Source organism: Prorops nasuta, unplaced genomic scaffold (genome assembly GCF_024137725.1).
Source record: "Prorops nasuta isolate Cenicafe-Biocafe unplaced genomic scaffold, Cenicafe_Pnas_1.2 PNAS00009, whole genome shotgun sequence".
NCBI lineage: Eukaryota > Metazoa > Arthropoda > Insecta > Hymenoptera > Bethylidae > Prorops > Prorops nasuta.
The window spans coordinates 8,752,141-8,766,931 of NW_027116806.1; the positions used below are offsets into that span (position 1 = coordinate 8,752,141).

Genomic DNA, 14,791 nt, shown 5'->3' on the forward strand with positions numbered 1-14,791 from the left:
GGGCATCATTTGAAGGTCGCACAAAGGTCACTTAATTTTTTTCAATGAGAACCTATATTTTTGGTTCCATGTATAAAAATTATTAAAAGAGCTTTCTAAAACACTTTATGAATACATTATCTGGTCAGGCATTTATGAAATACAGGTGCTTAAAGAATCCCAATTCCATTTGTTTGCCAAAATAGTTGTGCAAATACTAAACGTAATGGACGTATTTCCTCCATGTAGTTACATTATTATACATATTGTTTCAATAAAATAGATTCATATAATGTTTTCAAATATTCTTTCAATCATATCTAAGAATTGACAAAAACATAGGAGGTTCTAGCTACATAGTTTAAAGCGAATTTTATATCACCTTGTAATGACGGCTCAAGAGATCAAATCAAAGCTATCATCTTATGGCCTTCTTGAAACCATACAACTTTGTTATAGTCATCAGTCAATTTAAAGCACTGTTTTAAGATACTTCAGTTCAAATTTTAAATTAATACAACCTGAATATTATTTTTATGACATCACAATATATTGTTCTATAAACAATGCAAAAGTAATAAAGGTACAATTGATTTTATTGTCTGCTTATTGCTCCTCTCATGCCACAAGGGTAGATAAAGTTAATAAAAGATAACGATTAACCATGGCTATTAACATTCAAAAAATAATGATACTTTATTAACTTACATCAAACTGTTATATGTGTGTGAATATGTATATATAATTTTTAACCTTTTTAAATAAATGTGTAAGATAATACCGGCATTATGGCAGTTTAGTTTAAAATGTATATTAAAACCTGAATAATGATTCAGAAATAATTATAAGCTGAAACAAGGTTTTCTGAATAAAAATATTTCCTAAAATAAGTCATAGGATATATAACTTACATTGATTATTATTACAGGCCATTAAATTAAATACAAACTTAGTTTCCAGGTAACTTCTCATTATAGTTATTAGATTACAGTGAATTTTTGTGTACGCTATTAAATCATTATCAACGGTTTCTCTAAAGTATACTTTGTATAAAATTAATGCAATATAATATTTCTATATGATATAAATAATAAATTTAGACGAGAGTGCATTTGATGAAAAAAAATCTTTTTATACAGCAAGAAGCAAATATTTTTAACTTTTTACCATTTTTAATAAAAAAATTCTAATTTTCACATGCCTTTTAACTCATACCAATTTCATATATTTATAATTTAAATCAACATGACTATACAGAATCTGAATTTAACGATACTGTACAAACCCTGCGTCGATTTTCATTATGCTCTATGCATAATATATCATCTTAGTAATATTTAAGATATGGAGAATCACATCATTTCATCTGATTCTTATTACTTCTCTCGTAATATTTATCATAGTTGTAAAAATAACGGTATTTTAACGTTAATATAATTCCGAATCCGAATGTGCAAACATACATTCTAGGCTTTTACATTAATTTAGAAGATAATTAAAGATAATTTGTACAAATTTAACCTGTTGAAGTCCATTCTCGGTAACCGATGATTTATTAATGATCTTTTTGACCAATTTTTTCAAAAATATCATATTTATGATTTTTATTTAAGTTATAGTTAAATCAGATAACAAAAATTTATACATGACAAGTACAAATTTTGAAGATTTGTATTTATTAGTAAAAAAGTTATGTATTATCGTAAATTTAAGATGAAATGATTAAAAACTTAACACTAGACTTCATCACAGGTTAAACTGTAACGAATTTTATAATTATTCTAACATGCAATTTAACGAATCTAAAGAATGCAATTTTATGCTTTTCTAATATTATAAACTTTGATTATAAATGTGATTTACTCAAAATGTGGACTTCAGTTAATTAAATAATAGTTAACATAATAATTAGTTAAAACACAAAATTATAAAAAATTCTTAAGCGCATATTATAATTAAAATTGACATTTATTTTAAATATGGAAAAGTTTTTATTATCGTGTATACTGTAATTATAAATTTAGATGTACTATAACAGATTATTAAAGCTCTGAGCAGCATTATTATGATTATTATCAAAAAAACACAAAAACGAAAAGCTACTTTTCTGATCTTATGTCGATAAGATCTTTGATAGCCTTCAATTAATGTTTTATTTCTATAACTCTTTATAAGATATCGATGTATTGGAAATAAGAAAATCCGAATGTGTGACTTATAATATCACAATAAAAACAAAGCGTAATAATCAGAATCTTAAATCGAAGTTGTGAAAATGGAATCGCATAATCTTATTTGTGTGTGGAAAATTATATGATTTTACAGCAGTCTTTTATGTCAATTCTAGTTGCATTTTAATACTTTGGTGACAGCGATATTAAAAAGTTAGAAAAGTAGTATGTGTCAACTCTTTCCATATATAATATCCTCATTACTTACCCAATATAAAGTACAAACATAAGAGAAATATAATGATACAAAAAAGATACTAATTAAGCGAAGTCATTGTCGGAAAATAAGTATATAACAGATTTCTAAGGTCAATCTAGTGCTATTATTATATAACCTTATTCAATTAATATTGTCTGTAATTAACAATATTGTGCTTTTACAAAGTTCAAGTATCGAAAATATGGAAGGGGAATATTTGTTGACTAGATTATTAACATTTCTCCTACAATGTTTATAACGGAAAATTGTCCGAAAATCTATTTATTTCTGAAAGTGTAATTAATAAGAATTGAAATTGAAGCTAATAATACTAAGATTAGAATAGTTTGTACACTAAATAAATTGAGTTAATTTATGCATTTTTTGTTCAAATTTTATACCTCTTACACCATCAGTTCAAACCTCAAAATGTTTTCGTTAATACCAACGTCTATTTTTTAGATAAAATATGTTTCATGCTGTTTTTTTTAATATACAATTCCAAACATAACACTCCTTAATGAAAAAGCTGTATAGGCTAAGTAAAAGAGCAAAAATTAATGAAAGTTATAATTTTTAAAAATTATAAACATTCATGGTCATTTAAAAATATATTGCTTACATGGATGTTAGGCTTCTTTAAATGTTACCACCATTTATTTTTGCATAAATATAGTAAGTGACTAATTATAATCTTAGGATGAGCGATATTGTAAACAAATAACGAAAATATTCGTAAGCTTTCTTTTTGATAAATTTCAGTTGCAATCATAAGAAAAAAGAAAATTAGTCATTACCAATGTAGACGAAGAAGATTCATTTACAGTACTTAAATTCATATTTGTCAAGTTGAATCAGGTTGATCTTTAATTTACAGTCCAGTCAAATATCTTCGATAATTCACACATATACGTAAACATATACCTATTCAGTGTAATGTTGTTACACAGTTTCTGCAGATTCCACTAATGGTTCATTCGCGTCCACTGCAGGTCCTATTACAGCAGTGCTGCAAAAATATAATATTTACAATTAATCAAAGTTATCAAATGAATTTTATTGTAATAAGTTTGCCTGATAATGCAGGAAGCTGGCAAACAAATGAAATGAATAATGGATTTATTACAATTACTGATGTGTAACTGGGACTTCATAAAGAGTTGCATTAATATTTCTTTATATGTTACAGAAATATTTTATTCAATATAATGTAAGTTGTATGCTTATTAATATATGACAGAGAGATAGAGTTCAAGAAGCAAAATGAATTTACTTAAAAAAAATGTATGTAAAATTCTTGCAACTAAAGAAAATTATTATTATGATGCAGGAATTAAACAAAATACTAGAACTTATTTTCTAATGTAAATACAAAATGCTTATCATTGTTCATGTTGTCAATAAACATTATTTGTAATTGTATTAAAAAACGTAATTTAGCAATATACTTCAGCTTTGTTAAAAATTGATTGACATTCTTATACTCTGTTGAAACTAAATTATTTTAATAAGTTAAGTATAGTATGATGGTATAGAAGTTAGATTAAGAATTTGTTAATATGAATTTTATTTGTTAGCCTGTCCCTATATTCATCAAGTTATTGCCAATTAATAAGTTTAAGTTAAAAATATTAGTCATTCCTTCAAGCATGAATGAAAGTATAACCAATATTACCCAGCGCCAAGAGCCAAAATTGTAGCTTCTTCTACCATGCTCATCTGTTGAAGGCTGTACCTGTGGTCAATTATAAATTCACTGAGTGACTAACCAACAATGAAGAGAATCATTTGAATGCTCTATAAATATATCATTTGCCTCTACAAATACATTATAGTATATTAGATATAAATTATGATAACACTTTTTTTTTATAAATTCCTACTTCAGGTACACAAAATGTTAAGAGTATAATTGTGAAATTTATAAGTATGGTAAATATTACACAGTTTAATAATGTATTATGATATTATTACAATGCTCTTCTGTATTAATCAGCTTATACAATAAAACAATTATCTATGATTTATTTAAATTATGAATGGTTTATTCCTTAAGGTCTGTAATTGCATTCTATTTATTACGTATATATACAGATTACAATATTTAGTGTGTAGATTGCTATGGAATGTGGAAAACTTTTGTAGCTGATGCAAGAAACATGAATGATTCGTGCAATGTCATTTCTACTTCTAAGTTTCAATATACGACAAGTTTATTAAAAATTTCTGTTTGTATAACATCATAAATATTATTTTTCTTTTCTACACTTGGAAAGAATTAAAGATCCATTTATTGCAGTAAATAAGGGATATTATCTAACGTTAAATATTCTACCCATTTAGTGCTTCTGATGGATGGTCACAGAAGATATGTGTTTTGGCCAGATAAGAAGGATTCGTCATACATCACCAATAACTTTGAAGCAATGTACACATGTGCAAGCATTATAAAGTCGGTTTTAGCAACTTAATTTGCTTTTCTAACACAAGACTTCACAGTTTACAAAATACCTGATTGAGACCCAAAGAGAAGAGGAGAATCAAGTTCTGTCTCATCACTGCAATGTTGGTTCATATTTCCCAACAGAGTATGAGTATCTTCATTGCACTGCCGCTCAGGAAAGTTTACCCCATCTCCAAAGCTGCAACCCATACCCTACTATCTGTCTACTCAATTCGACTCTATTTTTTTTATTGACAACAGATTTCAAAGAGCTATGACCATTAAAGTACAACTAGCAAATCCTTCAAAGAAGAAATGTATGAAAAAAAAGGAAAATTTGCCAATTTTTCAAAATTATTGTAATGTATAAACATTAAAAATATAAAGCAGAAAGCGATGGAACAAATCTGTTTTTTATAGTAAAAATTGTTTTACAAATTAACATTTAAAATGTGTTCTCAACATATTTAAAACAACTTTCTACATCATTCAGGTGGTCTGCGTAAATAATTAAATGAAAATAAAATAATAATAATATTCAAAAATCATTTAGCAAGTTTTAGTAAGTATTGTAAATATCAATTGCACTGACTTAACTACTATTTAGTTAAGTTTATATCTCTCTTTTAATAAATTATAGAAATAAGAATCTGATGCACAATATTGATAGAGATTAATTTCAACATTAACTGTTGCAGTAGACTCAAATAATAGAAGATTCTTTAACAATATGTACACTATATTGATCATCTTGAAATATATACTTTTGAAATAACAATGACCACAGAAAAACACTTCTTACTCTGATGTCCCATGTGGTTTAAACTACTTAGAAGTTCCAATATTATTGCAGAATAATTACAGTTACTTGGAATACATTCAATAAGCAAAGCAAATATTTTTACTAATACTTTCTTAATAAATATTGATAAACTAGATTAAAAAAGGCATTAGTATTTTCATTTTTTAACTCCATTCAAATGTAATGTTAGATAATAATATATAAAATGAATTGAACTCTAAGATTATATTTTATATACTATAAGAAAACAGTAAAAATATTGTTAGTCATACAAATTTTCTTACTACTATAAATTAGTAATTATGTTAGCTGAGTTATTTGACCAATCAATTTCTATTCTATAGATACATATGTACACTCTTATGGTTACCACCAGTATATGCATGTGCTTTAATACATTTTCAAACATAGTATTCATTAGTTGGGAAACCACTTTTCTTATTATTTTTAAACTTACCAAATGCTGTAGAAAAAGTCTCTTCAGTTTATAAAATAGATATTAATATAAAAGAAATAAGAATTAGTGAAATAGATTTCTGAGAGACATAAGTTTTGACAGAAAACTTAGGACAAGCTTTGAGGGCTGACATTCGCAGAAAAATTTAATTCAGCTGCAGATGTAAGAAGGGGGAAAAATTTATAATGCTAACCTGTTCCGCGTACTGCCCATTGAGTCGTAAGTATTGGGTGTGCCCTGGTGTTGCGAGCGTACTGGATAGGTGACACCATTTCCAAGACTAGAACACATCCAATGTGACCAATACCATTTAACAGTGTCATTATTGTATTTTTCTATTATGGCAAAGTAGATGCTTTTTGCAATTTTATTGCAATGCAAGAATTACTCATAGATATATATTGACTCATAAAAGGGTAGTAAACAGTAATAGCTAAATTTGATTTTTAATTGATTACAAACTCCTACCTAAAGTTCTCTTCTAATTTTCTTGTCCAGAATAACTTTTGAGCTGATAAATAAAGATTGGTATAATCAAGAAATTAGATTTTTTAATCTCATTTTCTATTGTGCAAATGATTCTGTTTTATGTAACTTTTGAAATCTGTTATCAATTTCTTATAAAGATAAAGATAAATTGTATTTGAAAAAACAATCCTAATTAAGGTATTATTTTGGATCATACAGAGGTCTGAAAAACACTAAACTTAAACTTGTTTCTCAACTGTTTTGTTTTATAATTACAACTGGTTTTTTAATTACATTCATTTATATAGATAAATAATTTAAAAGAAAAAATCAATATCTTTCTTGGATGTTCCTTACATAGAGCATCTTAAAAAATTTGGAACAGCATAAAATTATAAAACTTGAGTCCCTTAGAAAACGTTTGTTAGGGATATATTAGAGTACTCTATCAGATTGTGATTTTGGCTTAACCTTAGATGGAGTAATTAATAGTTTGTGAAGGCTACTAAGAGTTTTCTAAGTGAGAGAAAATTAGTAGTTTTTACACTACTTTGTATTTTTGTTCTTATTTTTTTTTTAAAAGGGTTTTTGACAGATTATGGTGAGATGTTCCAACATTGTGTGTTTATTTTAAGTTGCTTTTTAGTTTTTCTATTTCACAATTACCAGAACTGAGATAACCTGTCCTCAATTTTTTAAGTGCTCAATTTAAATGCTTTCTAAAGAATATTCTCAACTAAAAGTATTGAATCCTTTAAAAAATAAATTATCTCTATATAAATTTAATTTAAAAATCTATTTGTAATCATACGACAGAACAATTTAGATAATAATTATTGGAATTTTGTGTTTTATTGACCTTATAATCCTAATTAGTACCTTATATATTAAGAAAAAAAGTAATAAATAAACTCAAAAATCATACTATTTATAAACTTACCTAGAAAAAATAGGAAAGAACCAGAGTTTAACATTATCCCCAAAAACTTCCTGAAAGTTGTTATATTTTCCAAGGCTAAAACCATCTTTATCCTTGCCTGTTCTAAAAACAGGTGGCCTGAAGGCTTCTATAAAAACAAACATAAGAAGTCAGAGCTCAATGACTTTGTTAGCAGTTGATATAAAACACATTATTATATTACCTAATGTTGATCTATTGTGCAGAATTAGATGACAGTGGTAGAAAAAAAGAGAATTCAGGCTAACTGCAAACATTAGTGCAACAACAAACAGAAACACTAAATGATATTTGCTCATTCCAGCTAGCTCTCCCTGTATTGAAGAAATGCTCTTAAATTATTTACTGAGATAAGTTTAAGGGAACACAATTAAAGCTTTCCTTTTTATTCAATAATAACTAACCTTCCAAAATAATATAAAGTATTGTAATGAAGTTGCTGTGATGAATATACAATATAAAAGAGCATAACCCAGAAACAACATAAAAAATTTGTAATTGTGAAATCCTACACAATTATTAATCCAAGGACAATGATGATCCATTTTTAGTATACACGTGCCACAAACACTACAGTGATGTGCACGATCAGGTTTAATTAGTTGACATTTGTCACAAAGTCGTATAGCTGTAATAAAATTATCACTTAATAAATAAACAGTAATTCTTACAGCATTCAAAATTAGGTTAACAGAGAGGTTGAAAGGTGTACAATATATGCAACCATTTTATAACATTAAAAAAAATTTTTAAATACTATAAACTACTTAAGTAAAAGAAACACAAAAACAGTTTACCTCCTTTCATTGTACGATTAGTAACTGGAAGATCCTGTGCAAGTCTTTCTAACATCTGTTTTTGAACTTCTTCCGATTGTGCTTGTTGTAACTTTTCCATTTCTACATTCGGCAACTTAAACTATAAAGTTACAATGTTATAAAAAATACTTTTAGAAATGAATAATAAATATGAAAAATAAAATTAAAAAATTATATTACTTTATCTGGTATTGCTATCAAGTCTGTGTATATGGTCTGCCAATAAGACCATAAGAATAAGAAAAAGAATATATGGAAGAACAATAGGTAGAATGCTGTTAACAAATAAAAATGTCATATTTTTAATATAATAATATGTTTAACATTATTAACATGCTAATACATACCTTTTTCTGCATAATTTTCAACAGTGTCTGAAATAATTTAAAACGGTATTGTAAATAATCAGTTACTATTATTAAAATTTATTATAACTTTAATGATTCAATTAGAGATTATTAATTTATATGATAAACTTAGAAAAGTTTATAAATTTAGTTAATATTAAAATTTCAGATAAGACATGATTAAATGAAAAGTAGAATTTAAACAAGTTTTATGTCTTTTAGCACATTTTTTGAGAAAACAAACAATTTATGTTAAGTCAAATTGTAATTGTATACATTAGAAATGTAACACAAATTCTTTAATATTTAAATAAGTGTAGAACTCAGAACGTTTTCATGACCATTGACCTTAGTATGTAGAATCTGTTTAAGAAAGATTGTACTTTTCAGAAAATTGTCACTTAAAAATGTTTGGAATTCCCACTCTTCATATGTAAAAGAAATTTTATAATCTTTCAAAATTAGGTTAAGTTTATTTATAAATAGTAAAATATTTATTGGCTCTAAATTATATAGAATGTACTTTTTTGATTTACTTACAGAAACATAAACGTACAACATAGGCATAATACGACCAAAATACGACTGTTAATATAAATATAACTGGTATCCATTTGACAGCCTTCAAACACCACCAACACGATCCACTTTGTTTTCCCATATTTTAAATATTGTTTTAAAAGATTCACTCTAAATCATATATGCTCTTAATAAACACATCATTTACACAAGATTCTTAAATCATTTATCTAATTAATAAACAATTAATATAATGACTCAGTTCTGCGGTATAAGATCTATATGAGACCCCGCGACTGTCCGCGACCACTCCATACGAAAGTCCATTGCATTGCTGGCTTTTGCAACACAGTTACATTAGTAGTATACCAAGTATGTATGTAACAGTGTACATACGCATATAATACTGAATAACCGTATATAATATACAATACCAAAACCAGCGAACAGCAAATTACAAGGCTACAACCACTGACAGACCAATGAAGATAGTGAAGATACTACAATTTAGTTGTGTATTCGTACTTTGTACATAGTCGTACGTATTCTCATTAGCCGTTTCTTAATCAGCTCAAAAATCGACACATGAGACACACAAATGCAGGAAGTGTAAAAAAACCTAAAAAAGGTGGGACCCATCCCCACCTACATACATACTTATAGAAGAGTTTTAAATAATTTTACATCGTAAAATTCTGAAATGCTATAGTCAAGTAACATGAAGTTAGTTACTTTCATTCACTTTTAGGAAAAAAACCCTATGTATGTAAGCCCCCTAGAGCGGTCTTACGCTCTAAATTCCACATTTGTTGAATGATATTATGCTAGAAATCAGTCCCCACACACTTCCATAGCAATTAAAATTCCAAATCTAGTATTCCCAATCAGAATTCCATATATATGTAGTCATCTAGTACTAATTGTGTATAACAGTACTACGTATACATACATATATGTATGTAACCTCCTCCTCACTCGGCTGTTATGAGTGTTATACTATGTTACTGCAGGAGTATGGAAGGGTTGACTTCTGGCATCACTGGCATGGCATCACTTATATACCAACTTGCCGTCACTTGGACATAAGAGATTGGCGAACTGATGAGTGGGGATGACTGGACTAGTACATACATATGTACATATACATATTACATATGTATATATGTACATATACTAGACCATACTTAGACTAGATAGTGGCCCGAGGGGGTAGGGACAGGGTAGAAATATACTACTCTTTCCTAATTCCTACATTTCCTACTACTACCCTGCAGACTGCTACTACTGCTGGGAGTGCTAGGTGCTAGCAGGTGCTAGTGCTCAGTGCTCACACTGCTCACCACCAGTGCTCACACTGCTCACTGCTCAACTCAGTTCAACTGCAGAGGTGCAGAGTGCAGCTCAGGCCTCACTCATAAGTCATATTGGCTTATAAGTTATAATAGGAGAAGAAGAGGAGGCTGACTGAGGAGTGAGGCTGCTGGCTGATCGGTGAAGAGTGAACTGTGAAGGACTGGATACGGGAAAACGGGGTATAGACGGTGAAAACGACGGGATCAAATTGGAGTTGGGGAATATCGTTGGTATTATTTTGTGTTCGTTTCCGTCATATGGATTGCTGAATTACAAAAATCATGGCGTGCACCGAGACAGAATTAGCGGATTTAACAAAGAATGGTCTGGATGAGATGGACGACGTTCAAGAATGTTTAAATGAAGAGTATGTTTTTACTGTTCTCTTTTCCTCTTCGTCTATTTTTACTCTTTATTCTTCTTAAATTTTGAAAACATTTAAATAATGACGAAATTGATATCTTTTATTCTATTTTCAGTGCTAAATTTACAATAGAAAAATTAATCCCTGTTTTCTATATTTTTTATTAATTCTGAATTTTAAATGTTTTCATAAAACTTTCATTGACATGATATTTCCTTTTATCTTTTTCAACAATTTTTTCTACAAATTTGTTTACGTCCTATTGTTTTAATCTGCGGCACTCGATCATTTAAGCAAAATATACTCACTATTATTATTAATTGTACTTTCTACTCTCTTCATAGCCCTTTTTTAATTTTTGGTGACAAACAAAAATTACAACTTTAAATAGGCGATCATGCATTTTTTTACACTTATTAAAATATATGTGATTTCTTAATATATGACATAATTACCTTTTATTACTTGTGTTTGAACTTAAATTAAGTTGAGAATGTTATTGCATATTTTAAACATTGCAATCTTTTCAGGACTGCCGAATTAAAGAAGGAAGCTGCAAATGAATTGTATGCAACTAAAGAATATTCAAAAGCATTAATCGTCTATACAGAAGCTATAGGTAAGTAAATAGATATTGGTATTTTATAAGCATGATCAATTTATTTATTAAATTTTATTTACAGATTTATGCCCAAATATAGCACGTTATTATAGCAACAGGGCAGCATGTTACATGATGCTAAGTCAATATAGGCAAGCTTTTGCAGATGCCAAAAAATGTATTGAATTAGATCCCAAATTTGTCAAAGTAATGTGCAATCTTCTTTTCAAATCCACTTTAACATTATAAAAATATAACACCTGAAAATAAATTTTTTTCCAGGCTTATTCTAGAGTAATCAAGTGTGCTCTGATATTAGGCGATATGGTTGTTGCACAAACTGCCTTAGCAAAATTAACAGAACTTGATCCTGAGAATAAAGCAATAGCAGTGGAGAAAACAAATTTGGAACATATTCAGAATTTTCTGAAAAAAGCTGATGCTGCTTATATGGCAAAAGATTATCGAAAAGTTAGTAACAGTTGTTGCTTTTAAATGTGAAATTAAGCTGTCAACACACAGTGATAAAATGATTATAAAATTAAAAATTATTATCAAAAATGTTATTTAAAGTGAATATTGATTTTAGGTTGTTTATTGCATGGATCGTTGTATTTCTGTTGCTACAGCGAGTTTGCGTTTTAAAGTTACCAAAGCAGAATGTTTAACATTGCTAGGGAGATTTCAGGAAGCACAAGATCTTGTACAGTATGTAATATAATAGTTTCAATTTTTAATTTTTTTTAATTTTACCTTAATTTTATAGTGATGTGCTGCACATAGAAAAAAATATGGCTGATGCCATATATGTTCGTGGCTTGTGCTTGTACTTCCAAGATAATTTGGAAAGGTCTTGTGCACACTTTCAACAAGTGCTCCGGCTAGCACCTGATCATACTAAAGCATTAGAAACATATAAAGTATGTATAAAAAATAAGTAAATGCTTGAAAAAAAATTAAATTAATGTAAATATCATTAAAAGAAAACTAAATATTTTAGAAAGCAAAACTGTTAAGGAATAAGAAAGATGAGGCTAACATTATATTTAAAGCACAGAAATATCAAGAGGCTTATAATCTTTATTCTCAAGCTTTAGATGTGGATCCTCAAAACAGAATGACAAATGCCAAATTACACTATAATAAAGCCTTAACTGCTGCAAAGGTAATATGTAGCAAATTGAGAATAATCTAACTAGTTTTCACAGCTAATTGATAAACTGTTTTTATTATCGTAGTTGGGTCGGTTGAACGAGTCGGTGACGGAATGTACTGAAGCTTTAAAAATTAATGAAGGTTATTTGAAAGCGTTGATTAGACGAGCAACGTCGTACTTAGAGCTCAAGGAGTACGAAGATGCAGTTCGAGATTTTGAAAAAGTTTGTGAAATGGATAAGAGTCGAGGTAAGTTTTTCATTGAAAGGAAAATTACAAGTTTTAATTTGCAAATTTTATTTGTTTTTAGAATATAGACGACTACTAATGGAAGCTAAACTGGCATTGAAAAGATCTAAACGGAAAGATTACTACAAAATTCTAGGCATTGACAAAAATGCATCGACTGATGATATTAAGAAAGCTTATCGAAAACGCGCAATGGTTCATCATCCAGGTAAGAAAAAAGGAAATGGAAAAAGAAAAAAAAAACACATGCAAGTTAAAGTCACTTAAAATCAGTTGGCATGTGTTAAGAGTTTGATGAAATTGTATTTTTAGACCGGCATGCGAATGCCTCCGAGCCGGAAAGAAAAGAGCAAGAGAAAAAATTTAAGGAAGTTGGCGAAGCTTATGGAATCTTGTCCGATCCTAAAAAACGATCTCGTTATGATAATGAGTCTGACGGATGGATAGATGATGGATACAATAGTTTCCCTAGTAATTATCTTTTTATTTTAAAGTTGATCATTCGTTTTAAATATAATTGTTTATTTAAGCTGTTCAGTTGTTTTACTGGATTAACCGTTCTAAAGTGTTATGCTAATTAGTGATTTTTCTTTATATAGGCATGGACCCCAATACGATGTTCCAAAGCTTTTGTCAAAGCGACGATTTCCTTTCAAACTCATTCCATAGTGGGAGGCCGGGCGGTTTCAGCTATTATTTCGGTTAAGAACATTCCAAAGTGCAATTTCTCCAATGTGTATAGGAGGATTCTGAAAGTCTGGCGGAACATATTATTTAATGTCCCATTCATAACAATATCATGTTTATACATCATTTTACCAGGCACACAAATATTTCGTTTTCTTCTGTTGTATTTTTCAGCAGCCTAACGAAATTCGTTCATTGTGCTTTGTAAAAAAACGTTCATGCTCATACGTTATTGGTATACTCATTACATTTCCATACTTCTGACGAATAACGGTTCTCATCCAGCAGTAACAAGTGATTATTTTCGTTGTTATCTTTGAGAATTTTCAGGTACATTTGATTCAAGTGAGCTACTAATAAAACGTATAAAGTTCAGAAGATTAGTACAGAAATTTTCTAATATCAACATTAACATACCAAACGTCTGTTTGAAAAATATTTGTTTTTGTTCTATTATTTTCACGAACGAGAAGAAATCTGTGTTAAGATCAACCGATCTCGTATAATTTAAATATATACGCTGCCTTGCAGAATCAACCTTTCTCGGCAGATTATCGGCTCTTGCTTATACCGCGATTTCTTAACCGGGAAATTTAAATAATCAACACCAAGCTTATTTTAAAATTAAAAAATACTTCTTTTTCTGATTATTTTTCTCTGATGTTAAGTAACTATTTACGTATGCTTGGAAATGTATCCTTGCATTTATTTAGTTATGTACAGTATCTTTGGTAATTTTCTGAGTATATCTGTAAGATAACATAATATTATATCGCGGTTATTTATCCGAATCTGTAACCAGAAAAGCATGTTTGCCCCGTCATTACGATGAGCAATAAGAAGTTAAGCGATTAAAATTTAATTTTCTTAAGACTAATGTATAATTGATCCGAAAGTTATTTTCACTCTGTATTAAAATGATTAACACCAACAAGTGAAGTGCAATATTTATTCAAATATGCATTATCAGCTAGAAATGAACTCTTTTGTTTTTTTACCACTATATCTTTGTATCGTTACGTTGAGATTGTGAGATAGGATTAGACTTGGTGTAATAAATCGTTTAACGAATGTTGTTTGTTGTCTGTTTAATTACAAATACCAGCATTCTACATTATTATATCCCAATCTATGTAAACCAGGAAAATGTTCTAGTTGATA

The 14,791-nt window shown here is 28.6% G+C and overlaps 2 protein-coding genes across 5 annotated transcripts; one reads left to right on the top strand and one right to left on the bottom strand.

Annotated features, from left to right (window-relative positions):
• Nucleotides 1-3: 3 nt before the first annotated feature.
• LOC136776077 (palmitoyltransferase ZDHHC2) lies at nucleotides 4-10,223 on the bottom strand. 4 transcript variants are annotated; one of them, XM_066731418.1, is made up of 11 exons: nucleotides 9,243-10,223; nucleotides 8,703-8,729; nucleotides 8,536-8,630; nucleotides 8,335-8,455; nucleotides 7,942-8,165; nucleotides 7,722-7,851; nucleotides 7,520-7,646; nucleotides 6,305-6,391; nucleotides 4,921-5,051; nucleotides 4,085-4,144; nucleotides 4-3,418 (listed from the first exon to the last, which is right to left on the bottom strand). In XM_066731418.1, the coding sequence occupies exons 1-10, from the start codon at nucleotides 9,361-9,363 to the stop codon at nucleotides 4,125-4,127; spliced, it is 1,083 nt and encodes a 360-aa protein (XP_066587515.1). In that variant the 5' UTR covers nucleotides 9,364-10,223; the 3' UTR covers nucleotides 4-3,418; nucleotides 4,085-4,124. The 4 variants fall into 4 exon arrangements, 3 of the variants coding, with proteins under 3 accessions (XP_066587515.1, XP_066587516.1, XP_066587517.1); XM_066731419.1 differs by lacking the exon at nucleotides 4,921-5,051 and having other exon boundaries at nucleotides 9,243-10,218; XM_066731420.1 differs by lacking the exon at nucleotides 6,305-6,391 and having other exon boundaries at nucleotides 9,243-10,217.
• Nucleotides 10,224-10,457: 234 nt separating this feature from the next.
• Nucleotides 10,458-14,702, top strand: Tpr2 (Tetratricopeptide repeat protein 2). Its single transcript, XM_066731416.1, has 11 exons — nucleotides 10,458-10,941; nucleotides 11,469-11,557; nucleotides 11,622-11,746; nucleotides 11,822-12,010; nucleotides 12,129-12,247; nucleotides 12,306-12,459; nucleotides 12,540-12,704; nucleotides 12,778-12,943; nucleotides 13,005-13,151; nucleotides 13,256-13,414; nucleotides 13,543-14,702. Exons 1-11 carry the CDS (start codon nucleotides 10,856-10,858, stop codon nucleotides 13,647-13,649), a joined length of 1,506 nt encoding a protein of 501 aa, XP_066587513.1. The 5' UTR covers nucleotides 10,458-10,855; the 3' UTR covers nucleotides 13,650-14,702.
• Nucleotides 14,703-14,791: the final 89 nt, after the last annotated feature.

What these genes read in the sequence shown, in the direction of transcription:
- LOC136776077 (XM_066731418.1), bottom strand. Translation starts at nt 9,363, where the DNA reads ATGGGAAAACAAAGTGGATCGTGTTGGTGGTGTTTGAAGGCTGTCAAA. An exon ending in TGATAGCAATACCAGATAAA is followed by an intron (nt 8,456 to 8,535) that starts GTAATATAATTT and finishes GTAACTTTATAG; the next exon opens with TTTAAGTTGCCGAATGTAGA. An exon ending in ACTTTATATTATTTTGGAAG is followed by an intron (nt 7,852 to 7,941) that starts GTTAGTTATTAT and finishes TCTTCAATACAG; the next exon opens with GGAGAGCTAGCTGGAATGAG.
- Tpr2 (XM_066731416.1), top strand. Translation starts at nt 10,856, where the DNA reads ATGGCGTGCACCGAGACAGAATTAGCGGATTTAACAAAGAATGGTCTG. An exon ending in CGCAATGGTTCATCATCCAG is followed by an intron (nt 13,152 to 13,255) that starts GTAAGAAAAAAG and finishes TTGTATTTTTAG; the next exon opens with ACCGGCATGCGAATGCCTCC. An exon ending in TGGATACAATAGTTTCCCTA is followed by an intron (nt 13,415 to 13,542) that starts GTAATTATCTTT and finishes TTCTTTATATAG; the next exon opens with GCATGGACCCCAATACGATG.